The sequence below is a fragment of the Cervus elaphus genome, chromosome 29 (assembly GCF_910594005.1).
Source record: "Cervus elaphus chromosome 29, mCerEla1.1, whole genome shotgun sequence".
NCBI classification, from domain to species: Eukaryota; Metazoa; Chordata; class Mammalia; order Artiodactyla; family Cervidae; genus Cervus; species Cervus elaphus.
In genome coordinates, this window is record NC_057843.1 from 59,195,624 (window position 1) to 59,215,821 (window position 20,198).

At 55.1% G+C, this 20,198-nt stretch overlaps 1 protein-coding gene across 1 annotated transcript in view; it reads right to left on the reverse strand.

The window, feature by feature from the left end:
• Positions 1-529: 529 nt before the first annotated feature.
• The window catches only part of SHB (SH2 domain containing adaptor protein B), a 135,907-nt gene continuing 116,238 nt past the window's right edge, over positions 530-20,198 (reverse strand). Inside the window, exon 6 of the mRNA XM_043890832.1 lies at positions 530-4,410. Coding sequence (XP_043746767.1) covers positions 4,227-4,410 — 184 coding nt within the window. The 3' untranslated portion in view covers positions 530-4,226. The remainder of the gene's footprint in view (positions 4,411-20,198) is intronic.

Below are 20,198 nucleotides of genomic sequence, written 5' to 3' on the forward strand. Positions count from 1 at the left end.
CTCCAAGGGATGAAGCCCTCAGAGGCCCAGAGACCTCGCCACCTCCTACTCTGCAGGCTCTGCTACACCGTGACCCCCCACCTGCTACCTCTGCTGGGAATATCAGGCTTTCAGGCTCCTGACTCATCCTCCAAGGCCCAACTTTTCCTGACTGCTGCAAAAAAAATTCAATCCCCCCTCATCTGCCCCCGACCCCTGGCCTGCCTCTATTGCATCACATGTAGTTGCCCGTTTCCCCTCCACACTGGAAACTTCCTGAGGGCAAGGGCTGGGTTCTGTTCTCTGTATCCACCAGGCCTGAGGACTCAACAAATGTTTGCTGAACAAATTAATTTGTTTTCACTTAACAAGCTCATTAGGGCTCTAGCTTCCTCCTAATCATGAAGCAGGAAGTTTCCTTTTTTTCCTTAACGATCCATCTTTGGGGAATGACAGCAGAACTTCAACTTCCGCAAGAAGAAGGCAATCAAACTAGACCCCGGGCACACGTTTGCATTTGAAAGAAAGAAGACATGCAGGCTCAGTGAGGTACAGTTTAAACAAAACACGTGTATATTAAGAGCTTCACATTAAAAATGCATTATCATACAGCTCATCACACAGAGTTAGATCTTTACAGGACACTTTGAGCAGGAGGCGGTGGTCACAGGCTCCTGGCAGTAACACAACAGCCCGAGAAGGGGAGAGGCTGGGGGCTGCCGCGCCCAGGGGGGCCTGAGGGGGTCTCTGTGGGGTTCTGAAAGGTGCTCCTGCATCTGGGCTCTGGGTTGTGCTGGTTCCACTGGACAACTTGCCCCATTTGTCTCTGCCGGCAATCGCTGGGGGCAGGTAAAAGGACAGACGTGGCAGCTTGCTGGATGACCATCTGAGCCCGCCAGGACGCTTCACGGGCAGCGATGGGCCAACTCCAGACGCCAGCCTGCCCTATCTGCCCGTTTCTGCAGGCACTGTCCTTGGGGTCTGTGCGAACACAGGGTAGGCCTGGCTGGCTGTCCCTGCTGGGCCCTTAATCAGTGACATCAACCGCTTCCCTGAGCGTGTACTGGAGAGCTGGTCGGAGCTCAGTGCTCTGAATCTTTAGAAAGGCAAGCTCCGGGGCCTGTGACCGCAGAAGCGTACCACCTGCCAGGGGCCCCACCTGTTGGTTCCCAGGCCCCCGCCGGAAGCTACATCAAGATGGCCCTCTGCCTGCCCGCCAGAGCCGCTCTGGGAGGGGAGGCGCAGCTCAGCTGGGATTGGCCCGGCCTTCTGAAGAGGGGCCTTTTCACCTCCTTCTTTAGAAGGGCTGCTCTGTGAGCCTGTCTCCTGACGGCAGGTGGGCCCTCTCTCCCCACAAAGCCTCCTTTCTTTCTGGGCCGCCATCTTGTTCTGGAGGGGCTGCCCAAAAGGCCTTGACTCCTCGGTGCTCAAGGACATCACTGCTGAAGTGGCTGGGGCATTATGGTCAATAATGAAGCCAGCAATGGAGGGAAAGAAAAGGGGAAAAAAAAACACAACAGTCCTGTGGCTCTGAGCAACACAGCCTGTTAGGGGTTGGAGGCTGTGCTCTGAGACAAGATGCTGAGGCGGGATATTGTGTGGCAGGGAGCTTTTTTTTTCCCCCCTCTAAGAAATCCAGCTCATTTTCCCCCTCATTAATTGGCAGCAGATGAAGGAAAAAAAAAAAAAGCCAAAACAAAACCCAAACCAACGCCAATAACCTGAATGTGAGTGTTTCTGAAAGGGAAAAGCTGTTTCAATTGTTAGATGTCCAAGAAAACATGAATACACGCCGCCAGAGGAAACGGTCACAATTAGAGGAAGAAGAGGGAGAGGTTCATAAAATTAAGGAAAAAAATTCCTTTTAGCGGCTCCCATCCTGTAAGCTGGCTCCTCTGCCGACCTCAGTCCCCAAGGGGAGCTGGAGGTTGGGCCTCCCAGGGAGACTTCAGGAAGATGGAGGCAGGGCCCAGGAATCCCTTAAAAGAGTAAAGGCAAGAACAGAGGGTGAAGCATTCTTGTTTTCCCTCAGACCACGGGGCGGAGCCTTTTCTGAGGAGAAGTCTGTTCTGAAGTCTGTTCATTGAGGATGGTCCTGGGCTCCTGCACTGCCTGACCTGCGGTTCTTAGGAAGGGCCCTGGGGAAATCTGGATTTGCTGGTGAAGGAGGGGCAACCGGAAGGTTCATGCCAACGCCCTGCTCCGCGGGCTACCTCCCCCGTCTCCAATCTCTAACTGGGTCCTAGGGATCCACTCTCCTTTGGCACCTCTGTTTGGACAAGTGCCAACACTTCACTCATTTTCTCACTCACTAGGGAAAAAAGAAGAGGAAAACATGAGGTACTGTAGCCTCAAAGGATGTTTTGGAAACAGCAAAGGAAAGGTCAGGATTGAGGTGTTGGAGACTAGGCCCAGGTCACAGGCAATGAGGCAACCATGAGGTGGGTGGGCCTGCGGGATTCACGGATGGGAGGGGCTGGGGCTGCCGGGACTGAGACAAGGACTCGGGAGACTGACCTGATTGGTTGAACTGGGCAGGAAGCAGATGCTGAGGGAACAGCTTTGGCCATAGCCTGCTAAAATCCACCAGACACCTAAAGAGACACGGCTTCTAGTCCTGCTTTGCACTGGCTTAATGGGCGGCCAGGGCAAGTCCTCTCCTCTCATGAGGCCTCCATCTCCCACCTGGACAGTGAGTCGGGAGCATCTCGAAGGCCTGGCAGTGCTGGTGATGGTCAGACTGGACTCAGCCCCCTCCTACTGGGGACGATGGTGACCAGACTTCCATTCCTCTTGGCCCGCTGGCAGGCAGGATGACATGTGCTTGGTGAAGGTGCTGAAACTCGCGACGCATCTGGACCCCTCACACCTCCTTCAGTAGGTGAAAGCCGTGCCTTTCATGCTATTCCATGAGATTCTTTTGTTTCTTCCATCGCATTTAACTGTGGTATGGTGGTGGGTGGGTCGGAGGAGAAGGAAAGGCAGCAACCTCGCTGAATGTCTGCTCTGTATGAGAAGGATCTGCCCCCTGTGAAGGGCAGGGGCAAGACGGGGGTGGAGTGTGCAGATGTTCCCATCTGTGTGGAGGCAGCGCAGATGACCAAGAGGACTCCATGTCCCCCGAGAGGTCAGGATTTGCCTTCCTCCAGGGGCAGGGTGACAGCCAGAGACAAAGAACTGGCTCAAGAGTCTCCTCTGCTTGTGGACCGGGTGAACTTGGACAAATCACCCTCCTTCTCTGAGCCTCCCTCTCCCCACACGTGAAGTGCCTCCTGGGGTGGCACTGACCCCAGTTAATGGGGAGAGCGCGTTATGGACTGCTGGGTGCCGTGCGCCTGTGGGGTTAACACAGACTCGCCATCACGGGGTGGTGGTATGCAGAAGAGGGAGCGTGGATGCTGGATCAACACTGGAGCCTGAATGCCCCTTCCTGTAGGTTGACTCTCGAGGGGGCAAAGAAAAGCCCTCTGCCCTGAGCTGGGGGCTCTGCCTCCTTTCCACGTGCCCAGGAGTTGCACCTTGCTCTGGGAACGAAACTCACAGGTAATCACTTGACCCCGTCAGAGACCCACTGCAGTATATTAAAAAAAAAAAAAAAAGGGATAAGAATATATATTAAACGACTATTTTATTTACACACCCTATTCATAAATAATTGAATCCTTTTTTGACTGCACAACGACCCCTCTGAGATCTCCTAGTGATTACACTGAGTGACTGGAAGTGGATTAGTGGGCTTACATCTGTGTGTGGTCGTGTTCTCCCACCAATGTGCTCACGCGCGCACACACACACACACACACCAGAAGGGAGGTGGGACTCCGGGGCCTTCTGGGCTCTCAAAACACCAGCACTCGGCTCCCAGCGCCAGGGGGGCCCCCGGTGGGAAACACTGCGCCCGGGACACAGGTGTGAATTCCTGACGGCTGGAGAACAAAGCGCCGCGACCCGGGAGCTGCCGCCCCCGCCCCTCGGAGCTGCTCTCCTTTGTTCATCCTGGAAGGCATCTCTTTGGATTTGCAAATATTTTAATTCACAGAAACTCGAGGAGGGGGTGGGGGTGGGGGCTGGGGCGGCGCGCTGGCTGTCCTTCAGTCTCTCTCCAGGCCTTCTCCAGCCCCCCGCGAGGGGCGACAGCATTCTAAGACATGCAGTGGTGTGCTAGTACCATACACACGACACGAACTGGACACGCCGGCGGCGGCGGCGGCTCCTCCCCGCCCAGGCCCGGCGGGGCGGCGCGGGGCTCACAGGGTCCGCACCGCCACCGGATAGAGCAGGGACAGGTGCTCGGCGCCTTTGATGGGCAGCTTCCTGGTGGTGTAGTAGTGGATGACCTCCGGGACACTGTCGAACGGGGGGCTGTTCTGGCCCAGGACGTATTTCTCTTTGGTTTTGGCCAGTTTCATGTGCATGAAGCCCTGGTTGCTCCTGTGAACAAAGCGCAGAGGTCGGTTAGGATCCGCAGAACGAGGACGGCAGAGGCCGCCACGCGCTCGGGAGGAGGGAGGCGGTGGGAGGGCCGAGGGTCCCTCAGGGAAGCAGTTCCCAGGGAGCCTCTGGCTTCTGCTCTGAACCAGCTTGTCACGAACTCACACTCGTTACCGAGAGAGCTCTCCCTCTGGCCGCCCTCCTGTGGAGGCGCGGAAGACTCCTTGCTGCCTGGGACAGACGAGAAACAGCCCTGAGCTGCCCCTCTCCCAGCCAGGAGTGGGGCCCAGGCCCAGCTGAATCGGGGCCTCACCCGAAAGCCCCTCAATCCTAGCAGCAGACACGGCTGCAGGAGAGTCGTCAAAACTCAGGGGACTTGAGGGACTTCCTCAGGAAATCAAGCGACCCCCCAAACGTGGCTCCCCTCCCTATTACTGATGCAGAGGAGAATTGAAGCCTGGCCTGGCAGGCACCATGCTTACATCCCCAGCGCCCTGACAAGTGGGCGGGCAGGGGTTACACCTCCAGTTTACCGACGAGGAAACAAAGTGTGGCAGGATGACGGGTGAACTGTTTCCAAAAAGCTGATGCTCTCCCTTCAGTAACATGGAACTGTCAGCAGGAAGGGGCTGCCCAGCCTGAAACTACATTTCCCAGCCTCCCTTGCACCCACTGTTGTCACGTGACTAGCTGTAGCCAATGGAACGTGGGGAGACCGTGTGCTCCCCAGCTTTGCCCCAACGCTGGCAGCCTTCTCTAAGTGCGCTTCCTCTCTCTGCTCAGTAAACCCTGCCTGCCTCCTCCAAGGCCCAGCCTGGATGTCTCCTCTGCCAGGAAGTCTTCCAGGTTCCCACGGGCAGAGCTCCTTCCTTCCTCCAACGGCACCAGGGATGTGATGCCTCCATCGGCACTTGCCCTCCTGAACTGTGATTACTTATCCATCTTCTCGATTCCCCTGGGAGCTCCAGAGCAGGGTGCAGGCTCTGCGCCCACCATGCTTGGCATCTGCTGAGACGGGCAGTGGGTGGTTCCTCGGAGATCAAAGCAGAGCCCTGAGCTCGTGACATGTGTGCTGGGTGGGGCGCCGCGTCCGCCTGGCCCACGTGGACCTTCCCACGTCCCACCGAGGACTCTGACCACATCCGTCACTAACCCCCAGCCAACCCCTCTTTGCTCAGGCTGCCCGTCCCCTGCTCACTCAGCTCCAAGCCTGGCCTGGCCGCCACACCTGTGGATGCCTGGTTTCCAAAACACCGTCCAGATTTACTGTGTCAGTGAGAAACCTGGGGCTCTGACCTGCGCCTTCTCCAGAGCCCATCTCTTGTGAGCAGCCCTAGGGGCCGGCTTCCAGACCAAGCCCATCCCAGGCGAGGCCGAGAGCGCTGCGTGGACGCGGGCGTGCAGCCTACAGCCCTCCTGAGCTTTGCTTCTTGTTTCAGCTGCTCCCACATCTCTTCCATCCAGGACTGGGTTCTCCTCCCTTACCGGTGCCCGCTCTATTAATGCATCAGTTTGGACTCCAGGACCATTTTCAAATGGGCAGAGTAAATGCTTAATGAAGTGCAGGCACTGAGTAATACATCTGCTCATAATAATGTATTTAGAGATGTCACCCTCAGCTTAAAGGAAATCGTTCAGAGAGCAATTATGTTTCAAGAGAGAATAATTCCTGTAAAGAACTGAAATTTAAATCAAGATTTTTTAAGGCTGACAATGTTCTAATTACAGAGCCTGTGGCAAGCTCTGCTCCTCAGTGAAGGGTCATTTCACTGGAGAATTGCCTCATCTGAGAAGCAGGAGGCGCACTTGCTTAAGCCGGTGTGTGCATTAAAATACGAGCAACTCCCTCTGAGCCCGACTCAGCTACCTGCTACCCACCTCCGTGGAGAGATGGCAAATCTGTGCTGGCCTAGAAGAGTCTGTAACTGCTTGAATGCAGGGCTGAAATTGTATGGCTAATAAAACCGGGGACAGTTAAGAAGCCTTGCAGCCTTGGAGGCCATGTGCTCAGTTTTACCTGGAGAAGGGGTGGGTGGGTATGGGGGCAACAGAGCTGGAGCAGAGGTGAGTGACCTGGGTGGGTGGGTGTGGCCTCGGACATGTCATGCCCTCTGCCTGGGTGATATTTTGGGCTCTACGGCTGGTGATGCAAAGCACAGGATGTGTTAGGTCTCAACAACTAGCTGTGAGCTGGCCTGAACGCCAAAGCTTTCATGGCATTGCAGGTATGAAGTCGCTAGGGGAACCGATTTAGTATCTAAGGAGGTTAAAGAAAATAACTCATGTGGGTTAATGGGATATTTTCACACCAGTTGTTCTGAAAACATTCAGTGAGGGAAGTGGGCAGGGGTGCTGACAACAGGACAGAGCCAGAGAAGGAAGCTGAAGCTCCTCTGTGCCCAGATCGAAGGCTCTCGAGGTCACCACATACTCGGAACTCCACACCAATGTCTCCATCTCAACACACGTGGGCAGGCACTGGGACCTCCCTGCAGTCCTTCCTGACTCTCCAGGCCCACTGGATTTTCCTCTGATGCAGGTATTTCAGTACATACTAGTTTATAACCCTGAGCTGGGCTATGCTGAGGGGGCAGGCGGTCATCAAGTTCAGAGCTCAAGGCAGAGAACTCAGGCCTGTGACTGTCCCCGGCAGAGGGAGAAGGCCCACGAGCTAGCCCTCAGGCTGCAGTCCCTGCAGGACGGCCCTTCCCCTTGGGCTCATGCACTGCACTCTGGTTCTCTGGACTCAGGCGCTCCTTGGGCCCTACTGGGCTCCGCTCTACCCACACTGGACCTGGGAAGGCTAACTGCATGGCTTCTGAGGGCGCTTCTAGGCCTAAGGTCCTAGATTCCACGTCTATGAGCATAATCTGCTGCCCATGAGGTGAGGGCTTCCTGCAGGAAGGGATCAAGTCAGCCTCATGCCCCCTCCTCTGCTGCACTTGGCCTCCAGTCCCGCTCTCTCAGGGCGTTGGCCTGGATGGCTCTCAGGGCTGATGTGTCCTGGGCACCTCCTGTGAGCCAGGCCACGTGCCCAGCACTGAAGCTCAGGATGGGAGGTAGCTGACTGGGGGTCACGCAGCCATCAGCTGCTGCTGCTTCCCCCGCTGGGGGCCTTTCCCAGAACCCATGCTCCTGACCTCAGCACCGTGAGCTCCAGGAGAGGGCCCAACCTAGCCCCCAACACTCCCCGTGAGGCCAGCCGGGGGCAGGAGGGCGGGTGAGAGGCATCAGACCCTGAGCAGGTGACTTCTTGACTGTCAGCTTCAGTTCCCATGGCACCCACCCTGCCGGTAACAGTGGCTCAGAGCAGCACAGGGGCTGGCAGTGAATGGCCGTCCCGGGGACCAGGGATGGTGTGTCCCGACTGGTGGAGTCCTCAGCCACGGAGGGACCGTCATACAGAGTTGGTGGGCCTCGAGAGGTGAGCGGGGCTTTCTTTCTGAGACAATCTGTCAAACCCCGACTTAATGCAAACGTTGGGCAGAGCCTTGTCAACACACACCCAGGGGGTGTGCTGCAGTGATATATCCTGATCGGTCACAAGGTCCCCACGAGTGAGATGCCACCTAACGACAGCTGAAGATTTAAAAACAGCTGCCAGGGATGATTTTAATAACTGCCAACTCAGAGGAGGAAATCCAGCACAAGATTAAAATTCTCAGGGAGAAGGGAGGGTACATCGGATACTCAGCAAGCACAGGGGTGTGTGGGGCTTTAGGAGCAAGAAGTAGCCTGGGGACCATGCATCCAGGGCCGGGTTCCTGGCCTGGCCACCTCCCCATCATGGCTTCTGAGAAGGCATGGGTCCCTGGGGAGCTCAGACAGGCTGCCACCTCCTGCCAAGCTCCTGCACCAGCCCTGTCTCCTTTGATAGGGCATCCTGAGAGAGCTAAGTCACAATTAGGGGTGTCTCCAGCGGGTGACCTGTCTAATGAGTCTTGTAAGGCTGGTGGAGGCTGGGGATGCTGGGGCTGTCAGGGCCTTCAGATCGCTCATTACCATCACAAAAAGCACCTCCTTGTATAACCGGGATTATCAAACGTGCCTGGCGCGTCAGGCCTAATAACAGGCCCCACCTCGTCTCATAATCACGGGCTTTAATAAAACATCACTCAGCCCGCAGCTGCCGGCCCGAGCAGGGTGCGAGGCCTCACCTCACGCTTTTAGACCTAATTGCTTGATGCATATTTCATGAAGAATCTTGGGTAATAGTTATGTTAAATCGCTTCTTTTCATGATGAAATGACTTAAAAAAATACTTGATATAATATTTATGTGGGAGAAGTCGAGGAAATTGTCCTTTGGGATTCGTGTGTAGTACCTGGTTATAGGAGTCCAGGCTCAGAGGTATTGACTCAGGTTTACCTCTTTTGAAAGGTGGTTGGGGAGCTGCTCTCTTCACGGAGATGCCCCAGCACATTGTCCCTCAGCTCAAGACCACCCAGGGGTGTCCTTGGGGCCCTGCAGAATAAAGGCTCAGCCCCACCATGCACCAAGCTGCTGCCACATGCTATCTCATTTAGGCCTGTGGCAAGGCTGACACGTTGCTTGGTGTAACTACCGTTGTTGACAGATGGGGAAACCGAGGCTGAAGCAGGCTGTGTGCCTCCATGGGCACCTCGGGGCCCACACGACAGGTACGTCCTGCGGCAACGCTGCCTCTGCAAGCAGATGGCTCTGATTCAGCACATCTGCTCTTTGACCTCCAGGGAGATGTCTACAGAGAAGACACTTTTCCTCCTCATCACACCTGTGAGCAAGCCTCTCCAGAAACATTCATGTCTGCAGAGAAGCATGCTCCAAGGAGAGCCCTGGGGCTGCTGTGGAAGAAACCGCCCAGACCTCCAGTGATGGGGGCCTTCAGGGGAAAGGCACTGGGGTGACATCTCCTGAGGACGCTCCGCGTGCAGGCTGGCCCTGCACCAGCTATGAACTTCCCGCTTGGGGCCTGGGAACCTGGCAGAACAAATGTGCGCCATGTGATCACCACTGCTGCCCTTGGTCGGTGACTGGACCAACCTGTGGCTTCACAAAGAAGCTGGCAGGGCTGACATTATCTGCAAGAGCACCAAGGGGCAGAGGGAGAAGCAGCCTGCCTGGATCGCAGTGAGAGGACAGCAGGGCTTTCTGAGTCCTGACAGCCGTGTGGTGGGGTTCCCCAACTGTGCCATGCACGGGGCGGGGGGCACGAAGGCCCCTTCCAGCTGAGACGTTCTAGGGGCCGAGGGAGCTGGGGGAAGGGGTTTATGTGGTCACACGCCTTTTGAAACCGCCTTCAGGGGGACAAGCCAAAGACACACGCAGCAGGTTATAGAGCACAAACATCTAGATGTGAACACTGCTGAGCCAAATGACTTGATTTAGAACCAAATAATCAGACTTTCAATAAGTGCATTGGCAGCGACTAGCCTCCCCAAGAAGCCCAGGCATTTCTCAAGCTCTAAGTTGGCGGCTCAGGGTGAGCTCTTCAGTAAATCATGGGGAAAAGCCATCTCCGGGGGGAAGGAGGGCGGCCGATGCCTTCTGCAGCAAGGTTGGTTTGTGCTGCACAATGCAGCGGGTGGGTCAGAACGAACCCATCGGGGGCAATTTTCTCAGGAGTAGACTAACAAAGTGTCAGACAGGAGGACTGCAATGATCCAGACAGCTGAGGACGTGAGCCTCCAGTCGCTGGAGGTGTGTGACTAGGAGGGTAATGATGCTTGGAAGACTTTTGTAATTCCTCTGGTCGGTGTCCCTACATAGGCTTCAGCAAGAGCACATGAAAACTACAAGGCGAGATGTGGATGCAGAACAAAGGGTGACATGTGAAATGGTTCAGAGCTTTAGGAAGAGGAAAGAGGACTTTTCTAGGAACATGAAGACCCTTCTGTGTTTGAAGCACGTGGGGCTGATGGTGATGGCTGGACTGAAGTCAGATGCCTGGGTTCAAACTCTGATCCCACTACGTCCAGTGGCTGGGCAGGTCCCCTCTCCCTGGGCCTCAGCATTCTTGTCTGGAAAAGATAGAGGGGGTTCCTCCAGCGCTGAAGTTCTCAAGCCGGTGAGAGGCATCACGGGGCGTGGGAGCAGCACCAGTAGTGCCAGCAGGACTCACACAGGCATGGAGCATCTCCGGGCTTGGGGACGGCACAGTGCCAAAAGCAGGCTTAACATCTGTGCCAATGGGATGGACAGAAAGCATTCAGGCCTGGGGGGTGGGGTGGGGGTGTCTCCTTCTACAGGACAAGCCCCTCTCTACCCATACTCTCCTTGGGGCACGGGTTTACCTCCTTCCTGGGGGCACTTGGCAACGTCTGGAGACGGGAGCCGCTGGCATTTCTAGGTGGAGGTCAAGGATGCTGCAGAGAAGACAGATCCACAGCACAGAATAACCCGGCCCAAACTCACAGGTCACCAGTGCCTCAAATCCTTCATCTGTGAAGTGTGGCTAACATGAATAGATGTGAGGGAGAAGCGAGAATGTGCATGTGAAGGAAGGAAGGACACCTATAAAGGTTAGTTGTCCGGCTTCTCATTCAAGGGCTGAAGACACGGCACAGAATTTGCCAAAGGGATGCAGAGGTTCCAGGCTGTTTCCAAGGACCAGCGCCCCACCGTGACTCGAGCCAGCAGGTGCAGGGGGAACCTGAAGGCAGGTCCAGGACAGGGGTCGGGCAGATGCTGCACAAAGGCAGCTGCCGAGGCAAGCACCAGCTGCCACGGAGAGGACTTGGAGGGGCACAGCGGTTTCCATAGGCAAAAGGGGAGCCGGAAACCTGAGGCTGAGCCAGGTGATGCTGAGAGGGAGATGAGGGGAGCACTCCGGGGTGAGGAAGGTCAGACAAGGGCAAAGGGATCACTGCCTGCAGATCCAGAGGGACCCAGACCTGGGCTGAGTCTCCCAGGTCTGAGAGTCTCCCAGACTGCCACTTCTGAGCAGCGCCTCTCTCGGAGCCTCAGTTTCCTCACTGGCGCTTCCACTGCCCACCCGTGAGGACGGTCCCGAGTCCCAGCTGGGTGGGGCATGAGCACATTTGGCAGGTGCTCAGGCCTGGGCTTCTTGGCTTCGTTCCCACCCGCGCGCTGCAGGTGCCCTCATAGAAGGTGCTGCCCGGGCTGGGCACTGAGGTGCCTCCCCCCGCCTGGTCTGCCGTTCGTGGCCATGCTGGCGGCAGGCCCACCTCCTCCAGGCAGCCTGCCTGGCTGAAGTGGGAGGGCCGGGTTCTGGCCCCAGCTCTGTTACCAGATGACAATGGGCATGGTGTGTGCATCCCCAAGATCAATTTTCCTAAACATTGAGTGGTATTTCTCAACACTCTCAAAAGCACACTGTTATACACCGGGGTCCACGTGAGAACAGAATGGGGATGATGAGGAAAGAGCCTTCTCTGCTTAAAAAATCCTGGTCTAAGGCGGTCCTGCGGGTACTGCTTTGCAGTCAACATTTCTGTGGGACACGAGACGCCAAGCAGAGGCTTTTGAGGCCATGTGTTTCCCTGACCTTATTTTACCTATGACGTGAGGCCCAGAAAGGGGTGGAGGCTTGCTCCCCTTCTCCAGCGAACCCGGTACGACCCCCACCTTGTGCCATCAGCCACAGGGCACTACCCATAGCCTCCGTATGCTCTGAGAAGGCAGGGATGCCGCACCGGGTGGAGAGTGGAGGTGGGCGTGCAGGGAGGGGCAGGGAGACAGCAACCCACCTGCACCCCAGTTCTCATCTCCTAGGACCCAACTCCTTTCCTGGTGGGGCTGTCCTCCATACCTGAACAATGGATTCATTAGCACAGCAAAGAAGGGGACTCGCCCACAAAGCATCTGACCCAACTCACAGTTTTACTTAAAAAAACAAAAACAAGTAAAGAAGGAAAATCCAGAAAGGTCTTTAAAAACTGCAAACTAAAACAGATCTGTTCGCTCAGCGGCCCTGCCTCTAACCTGAGGATCCATTCTTCCTTCCTGGAATTTCAAAGGCACACACTTGACTCTAAGCCAAAGTGGCCCTGGCCAAAGGCCTTTTGCAAATCATGTGAAAGACAGTGACCGGTGGTTTTCAGTGGAAAAGCTCCCAATAAGCCTTGGGGATCTGGGCCACAGTCTCCTCATCTGTGAAATGGGGAGATCTTTATGATGTTCCCTAAACTCACTGAAAGCAAGGGAAAAGAGCCCTGAGCAGGAAGTCGAGACCTGGCCCACCCCTGGCTCTTGCCCTCTTGGGCCTTGGTTCTCCCATCTACACAACAAAGGGAGGGGACGAGGTGACCACTGAGGCCCCACAAACTTCTAAACCTTTGAAACTCAGCACATAGAAGATGCTCACACCATGCGATGAGGAAAGAATGACTTCAGATATTAAACAGAACGATTGACCTTCACTGCAGATGCCCCAGAGTTCCAGGGCTGGAAGAGAAGTGCAGGTTTCTCAAACACAGAGTTTCTTCAAATGTGCCCTGGAACGCCTACATCAAGGTCCCCGGGGATTTGCTAAGCCTGTGGCTTCCTGGGCTTCTCTGGAACTAGAATCAGCCTTTGACACGCTCTTCAAGAGATTCTGATGCACATTCAAGTTTGAGAACCACCATTCTAGCTCTTATCTGGTGATGCAAAGTCCACATTCACATCTCACATCCAGCGTTTGCTTTTTGCTCACCCACAGCACTGGGCAGCTCACTCCTTACAGGGATGACCTTTTCCAACCTTTGATGGCTCTCCCCATGAGAAAGTCCTTCTATGTTCTGAGCTGAATTGTGACTTCGCACGGTCCTGCAGGCCACAGCTGCTCCGCCTGCCCTGAGAAGGCCTGCCTGAAGAGCGGGGCCCAGAGCAGGTACAGACCCGAGGCTGCTCCTCTCTCCAGCTGTCCTCAGAGGGCAGAAGCTCCTAGCCCTTCCCATCCTGGCCCCCCTGCTGCTCACGATCTCTCATATGCCAGGGGCTGCAATTGGACATTGCTCCCGTGGGTCTACCCCACTTGGCCATTAGTCCAGCTGTCTGGACATGACTGCACCATGTTACACCCCAAGCCTCCACTGAACTCCTCTCTGGTGTCTGCTGACCTCCAGAGTCCACTGTCTTCCTCCTCCTCCTGATCCCAAAGGACAGGATCTCACTGGCTTGAGAGTGTCAGTGGGTCAGGCAACATGCACCTCTTGACCCAAACCCCAAAGGGCACCAGCCCAAGAACATGAAGAAGCAAATGCCCATGGGCTGTGGCCACACTTGGAAGGTTTGCAAATGTAATTTTGAAAGGTCACTGTCAGCCCTTCGTAATCTGGGCTCTGGAGGGTGAATCCTCTCACGTTGGGCATCCATTCTGGCAGCTTCTTGACAACCTCCGTCCACAGGGTAGAGCGTTCTCTCAAAATTAAATCGCTGGCTCTTTGCTCCCTAATGAAATTGATTTCTGCCTTGATACACAACAAAGCTTCCATTTTATTATTTGGCTAGGGTTTGACCACATTAATTACAGTTTTTTTTCAGCATGGCTGCAAGTAATTGAGTTCCAAAAAGTTACTGACTATTGGAACTGATGGCTTTTTAAAAGCATAACTACCACAGAAGTGAAATGGTCAACTTTCATTTTGTCACAGAAGATTTCTGGGGGGTAAGACTGGAACAATTCAGGACAAGAAGAAGCATTTCTCTAGTTTGAAAATCTGAACTCAAAATGGGATTATGCTCACATTTGGAGACTGTTTTTGAAATGCGGGTGCGCCCGGCACATACGACCTCACGCATTTGCTGCCTCAGTGGTCTGATCATCACTTGTGTCAGAACTCATAAACTGCCCCAAGTTTTTAATCGTTGTTATTGGCACAAGTCTACCTGCCTTAGAGGATACGCTGTGGAAGCCTCTTCAAATCAGTTTCTGACACCAGGTACCAGGGACTGCAAAGCGCCTACCTGGCACCGTGTAAATGCATTTTCCCCCAGGAGGCTGTGTTCAGCCAGGGTGGGCTGTACACCTTAGTGTCAGCTGGAAACGATGGGCACACAACTGCTCTGAGCAAGCTGGGGGGTGGGAAAGGATTGTGGGTGAGAGAAAGGGCCAGAAATGCAGAAAGCTGTGGGGAGAGAGAGAGAGCTGACCAGGACTTCAGAGTTTATGAGGCACATCTTTGTCCACCCGGGCCAAATGTCTAGTCGCCTTGGCCAAGGGGGGCTGACATGGAGGGGACAGCTGGAAACTCAAGTTGGCACCACAGGCAGAGGGGACACTGCAGAGACCTCTCCCCTAATGCCAAACCCAACTGCCCTTCGGCCTTGCTGTTACTTCCCAATACATTATTATCCTCCTAGGCCTGCTCACACACCACCTCCTCCAGGAAGCCTTCCAAGATGCCGCCAGTCGGACTCACTTTCTTCTTATTTATTCCCGGCCACGCTTCCCTCCACACAGCCCTCACCTACTCTTGTCCTTCTGTCTCCCTGTCCGGCTGGAGGCCTGGTGCCCGGCGGGAATGCAGCAGGGACACCTCGGCTGCTGACCTGTCACCTGCCCTCAAAGTCTGCACTGAGAATGGGACAGGCTGATCCCCAAGCCGCCTGGAGCCGTGAGCAGCGTGTGGATTTTCAAAAGGAAAATAGCAAAAAAAAAAAAAAAAAGTTCTAATTAAAGCATTTCTAATAAGCCAGCTTTGCCAAAGCCAATTGTTTCTTATATTCCTCCTGGGTGAAGCAATTTTTTTTTTTTTTTTTAAAAGGCATTAAAAGTGGCAGAAAGCACCCTCGGCTGGAAGGAGGTTGGCGGCTGCTCACTGTGGGGGGGTGGGGCGCGCCCAGCAAAGGACGGGTTTGAGGCACAAAATGTGTGCGTGTGTGTGACACACACTCAAACACAGCAAAACATCATTTTTATAGCTTAGAATTTGAACTGTGGGAGCAAAGACGAGAGCTATAAAATCTGACATCCGATTTTATAAACCTGCCGCAAATACCAAGAACGTTTATGGAGAAAATGAGAGAAGAAAACATAGTGCTACGGGGCTTCAGAAGGGTAATAACCCTGGGTTGGGAGTCGAGCCATCAGGGCTCCGCCAGCAACTCGCTGCGGGACCTTGGGAAGGTCTTCTTCCCTTCCTGTGCCTGTTTCTCTCATCCGAAAGCCAGGGTCTTGACCTGGATGATCCAAGACTCTTCTGGTTGCTAGGGCCTGAGGGTGTGGGGAACAGGAAACCTTGAGATTTTACTGAATGAAGCTGGGTGCTTCAAGCCCCACCAAATGCCTCAAGGAGGGGGCTGGTTATATTTCCTCTGGGGAACATCTAGTTATTTACCTAGCTACTAGCAAAATAAGACCCCCAATACTTCCCTGGGGAAGGCACAAGTCTCTGTAAATAACACCACCTGCATTTATACAGCCACTCGGGGTTTACAAAGAGATCTCCCTTCCGCTGTGTCCCTGGACCTCGGGGGTGAGGCTCAGAGACGTGAACTAATTCACTGGGTGACCCCCACAGCCGGCAGAAGCAGAGGGATTCAGGCCCTGGTCCTCCGGCCCCTGACTGCGTCCTTCACGTTTCTGCCCTGTCCCTGATGGCAGCGATGAGGTCTGTGTCCGTCACCACGGCCTGGACCTGCGGTGCCCTCCCAAGTTCCCAAACAAGCCTTTCCCAGATGGCTTTTGCAAAAACATTGTTAAATAAATCCTATTAACAAGATGTTAGAAATGTGACTGGAAAGAAATGTTTTTCACATTTGGAGAGACCAGTGCCTCAGAAAGGAAGCTGTCCCCGGGCACGGGAGGCTTCCTGGCCATGGATGGGCAGTTGGAACCGCCCCCCAATTGCCACCCGGCAGGCGAGCCTCGCAGGCAGATTTATGTGGGCTGATATAAGACAATTAAAAACCAGCTGGAATTGTAATCGGGGTGGTTCAGACGCTGTCGAGGACTAGGGAGCTCTCGGGGGAGTACAGGGCGGTGCGGTGTGCCTGGCTGGGAGGGGCACGCGGCAGGTCAGGAGGGGAAACCCCAGCCCGTCAGCGGGCACCCGGGGCGCTGCCAGGCCGGCTGGTGCTCTGGACAACGGGCGGGCAGTGAATGCAGGCGCCTCTTGCCTCTGGGTTTGGGGCAGCGACTGGGGCAGGGATGAAAACGCGTCCCTGAGTTAGGATGAGTCTCCTAGGTTTTTCAAAACTGACAGGTCCAGGTCCATGTTGCAGCTGGCGGAGTCACCACTCACCCGGCCGTTCAGAAATCTGAACGAGGCCCCAGGCTCCCTGCTCTTTCTCACCCTCTTCAGTTCGACCAAGACACGACCTCTGTTTACTCCCACTGCCCGAGTCCTTCGCTGAACTGTTGCAGCCTCCTCGGCAGCCAGCCATCCACCCCGACCTGCCTTCCAGATTCAGCCACCGTCAGATGCGGCTTCTGAAAACCTCTGTCTCTAGAGTTCACTGTTTTCATTTCGTCTCCTGCACAGAACGTTTGAGGAGCCTCTTGTTTTGCCTATAGCAGTAGCTCCTAATTGCACCATTTCCTTTAAACCTTTTAGAGAAGGCGAAAACATGCTGTCCACTAATTGAGCAGAAAGTTCATTTTCCCTCCATCAGCCCTGAAAGGATGTGAAACCCTCTGTGTAGCAAGAGCAAAGACACAGACACCCCCCTCCCCTGCTTGCCCTTTGTCTCAGGCTGACGCAAATGCTGCCAAAACACGGGGCCTGGCTGAGAAGCTAGGAGGCAGACAAGCTTCTTCCTCTCTCTGGCCTTAGTTCTGCCTGCCTGTTGAAGTGGTCATCATCTTCAGGAGCTGATGAGGAACCGGCAGATCAGAGAGGTTAAGTGACTTACTCAAGGTCACACGGTCATCAAGAGGGCAGGCAGCCTGGATTTAACATGAGCCCTGTGATTTGTCTCAGTCATAGCATGCAGGATTTTCTCCAGAGGCAGTCTGCATGGACTCTGAGATCCTATCACCATAAAGGGCAGTGGATGTGGGCACAGACACTCAGGTAGTTCTCAAGGTACTGAGCCACACCGAGCTATTTTCTCAATGACCCATGGCAGTAACCAAGTCTGTAACAAAGACAGTGAGCTACCACTAACTTACTGCCTGCTGGGCACAGGCCAAGCACTTCGCAGACATCATCTCTTCATGAATACCTCTGTAAAACCCATTTTATAGATGAGGAAACCGAGGCTCAGAGATGTTAAGTCCCTTTGTCCAAGACCGTCCTGCTAGTAAGTGGCAGAGCTGGGGTTCAAAAGCCCACGCCAGACCGATCCAGAGCTCATTTCTTCTGCTACCCCGAGCTGCCTCCATTCTGGGGAGATGGGGGAGGATGCTAGTGACTGGATCTACTGAAAACTGGGCTGGGAAATAGGCAGCTTCTCTCCTCCTGCTCTGCTGTTTCCCCAGCATGGGCAGCTCCTTACCCTGCCCATTCCCAACTGTCTCAACCCTCCTCATTCCTCAAGGCCCAGGTCAAAACCCTTCCTTATCGCATCCTCTCCTGCCATCACTGTCTGCCTGGAGTCAGCCAGCTACCTCTGGGCCAGTCTGCCTGACCCCCGCCTCTCTTTCTTTGGCACCCCCCCACCCCCAGCCCTCACACCCACCTGGAAGCGCAGAGAGTCAGGGGGTCATGGGGGCAAACAGCCAGGAAACTAGGGCCCCGGTCATCAGAGCCGGGCAGTGCCCCGGGCGGTACATCCCCGCCTTCCTTGAAGCCCTCAGGGGCAGCCTGGGGAGGAGGGCAAGTGGGGACAGAGCCCCACATTCTGGGGCAGGAGGTCATGCTGGGCAGGGAAGCCCACAATGGCTGGAAAGCCTCCACTGTGGTCTGGGAGACCACCCAGGGGGCTCGCCCATGGGAGCAGCCACTGTGGAGCTAAGAGGACGAAGCCTCAGATGTCCACTCAACAAGGGAAAGCTCAGACGGCGGAAGGAGGTGAAGTCCGTGCTCCCTCTGATGATCGAAGGGCGAACAGTCTTCGCATTCCCTCACCTCTCCCCACCCCACAAACTGTTATTATTTCTTGCTCCTGGCTGTCAGCAGCAACAAACTAAGATTAATCACTCGCCCGCCTGCCTAGACCCAGACATGCCTACTGTTTGAAAACTCTCTCCTTTACCATATAAATCAATGAGGGGAGAGAAGAAAGAAAAACAACCCTAACAGAAACGCGCCCCCAGCGCCCCTGGAACACAGCCCATCATCTCCTCTGGCCCTGCCACACACACCACCCTCCCAGGAAGCATATGCTGGGTGAAGACTGGCTGCCCAACGGTCAGCACACCCTCCCAGCTCCAGGCGGGAACCTGAAGGGCCTCGTTTGGCAGTCAGACCAGGAGGCATTTTCTCGATAAATTGTCCCGCCCCCTCCTCCCCGCCTGAAGAAGGAGGTGGGGCCTTCCCACTGTCCTTAGGACGGAGCAGAGAGAAAAGCTGGTCCTGACCGTGGAGACCGTGACCGGGAAGCAGATCTATGAATCAAACGCTGGACCCTCTTTCTACGGCACTGGGGGTGGGGACAGACACCGGCGCAAGTCACCCGGAGGCAGCCAGAGCCCAGACACACGCCCAGCGAGTGTGACCCGGGGCAGCCTTGCCCCACGCTGGCTCCGCGGCAATGTCTACAGGCTCTGGGGAAGCTGGGAGGAGCGGGGACGGGCACACACCGAGGACTTGCTGTGGCCGGACCTGCCGGGCTGCGTTAATTGTTATAAGAACTTCATGGGGGTGGCCTACACAGCTTTCCCAGTGATGGTCAGGGAGGTGAACCCATGTGGCCAGAACCGCACAGCAGCTGAGCGGGCAGCAAGGATTCGAACCCCTGTATCGCTGGCTGCAGAGCCCATGCTTTTCTACATCTTCACTTTTTTTTAAAAACAAATTTTGGCCACACCACGCAGCATGTGGGATCTTAAGTTTCCCGACCAGGGGTTGAACCTGAGCCCAGACTCTTGACCACTGGACTGCTAGGGAAGTCCCTCCCTCTGTATCTTTAAAAGTGGTCTCCTCCGGGACTCCCGCCCGCTTCCTGGACTGTGCCAGCTTCAGTGGCATGTCTGTGACATGCGAGGGCACGGGCAGGCAGAGTGAGGCTCCACTTGACACCTGGTTCACGAATGGTTCTGGAGCACAGCTCTGGGGTCCTGACTGCAGCCCTGCTCAAACCCCCAGGAATGCTCCCTGACGTACAGGATAGAGCCCCAACCCCTCGGCTGGATGACCAGCCGCCCGTCTCCTTGGCTCCGGCCAGTGCTACTTGTTATTCTTACACAAGCTCTGCATTTTCCTGTCTCTGTGCCACCTTCTCTGCCTGGCTGTCCTCTCTGCCCTGTCCACGGTCTAAGACCTGCCCAGCCTTCCAACACCCGCTCTTCTGGTTCCTTCCCTCTTTCACGGACCTGAGCGCTTTCTGCCTTGAAAAGTGAAAAAGTGAAAGTGTTAGTCGCTCAGTCGTGTCTGACTCTTTGCAACCTTATGGACTGCAGCCCGCCAGGCTCCTCTGCCCATGGGATTCTCCAGGCGAGAAAACTGGAGTGGGTAGCCATTCCCTTCTCCAGGGGGTCTTCCCAACCCAGGGACTGAACCCAGGTCTCCTACAACGTAGGCAGATTCTTTACCGTCTGAGCCACCAGTGAAGCCCATTTTCTGCCTTAGGTAGCCCTAAACATGTTCTGTGCGTATCTGAGTCACCGGTGTAAATACCGCTTCTTCCCCACTTGGGCTATGAGCTCCTGGAGACTGGAGCCCAGTAACTGACAAGAAATGAAGGGACAGAGCTTATGAGCCGAGGAAGACTCTTGAGAGACCTGGGCTGAGCTGCAATCTGATGGAAAGGTCAGAAATGTC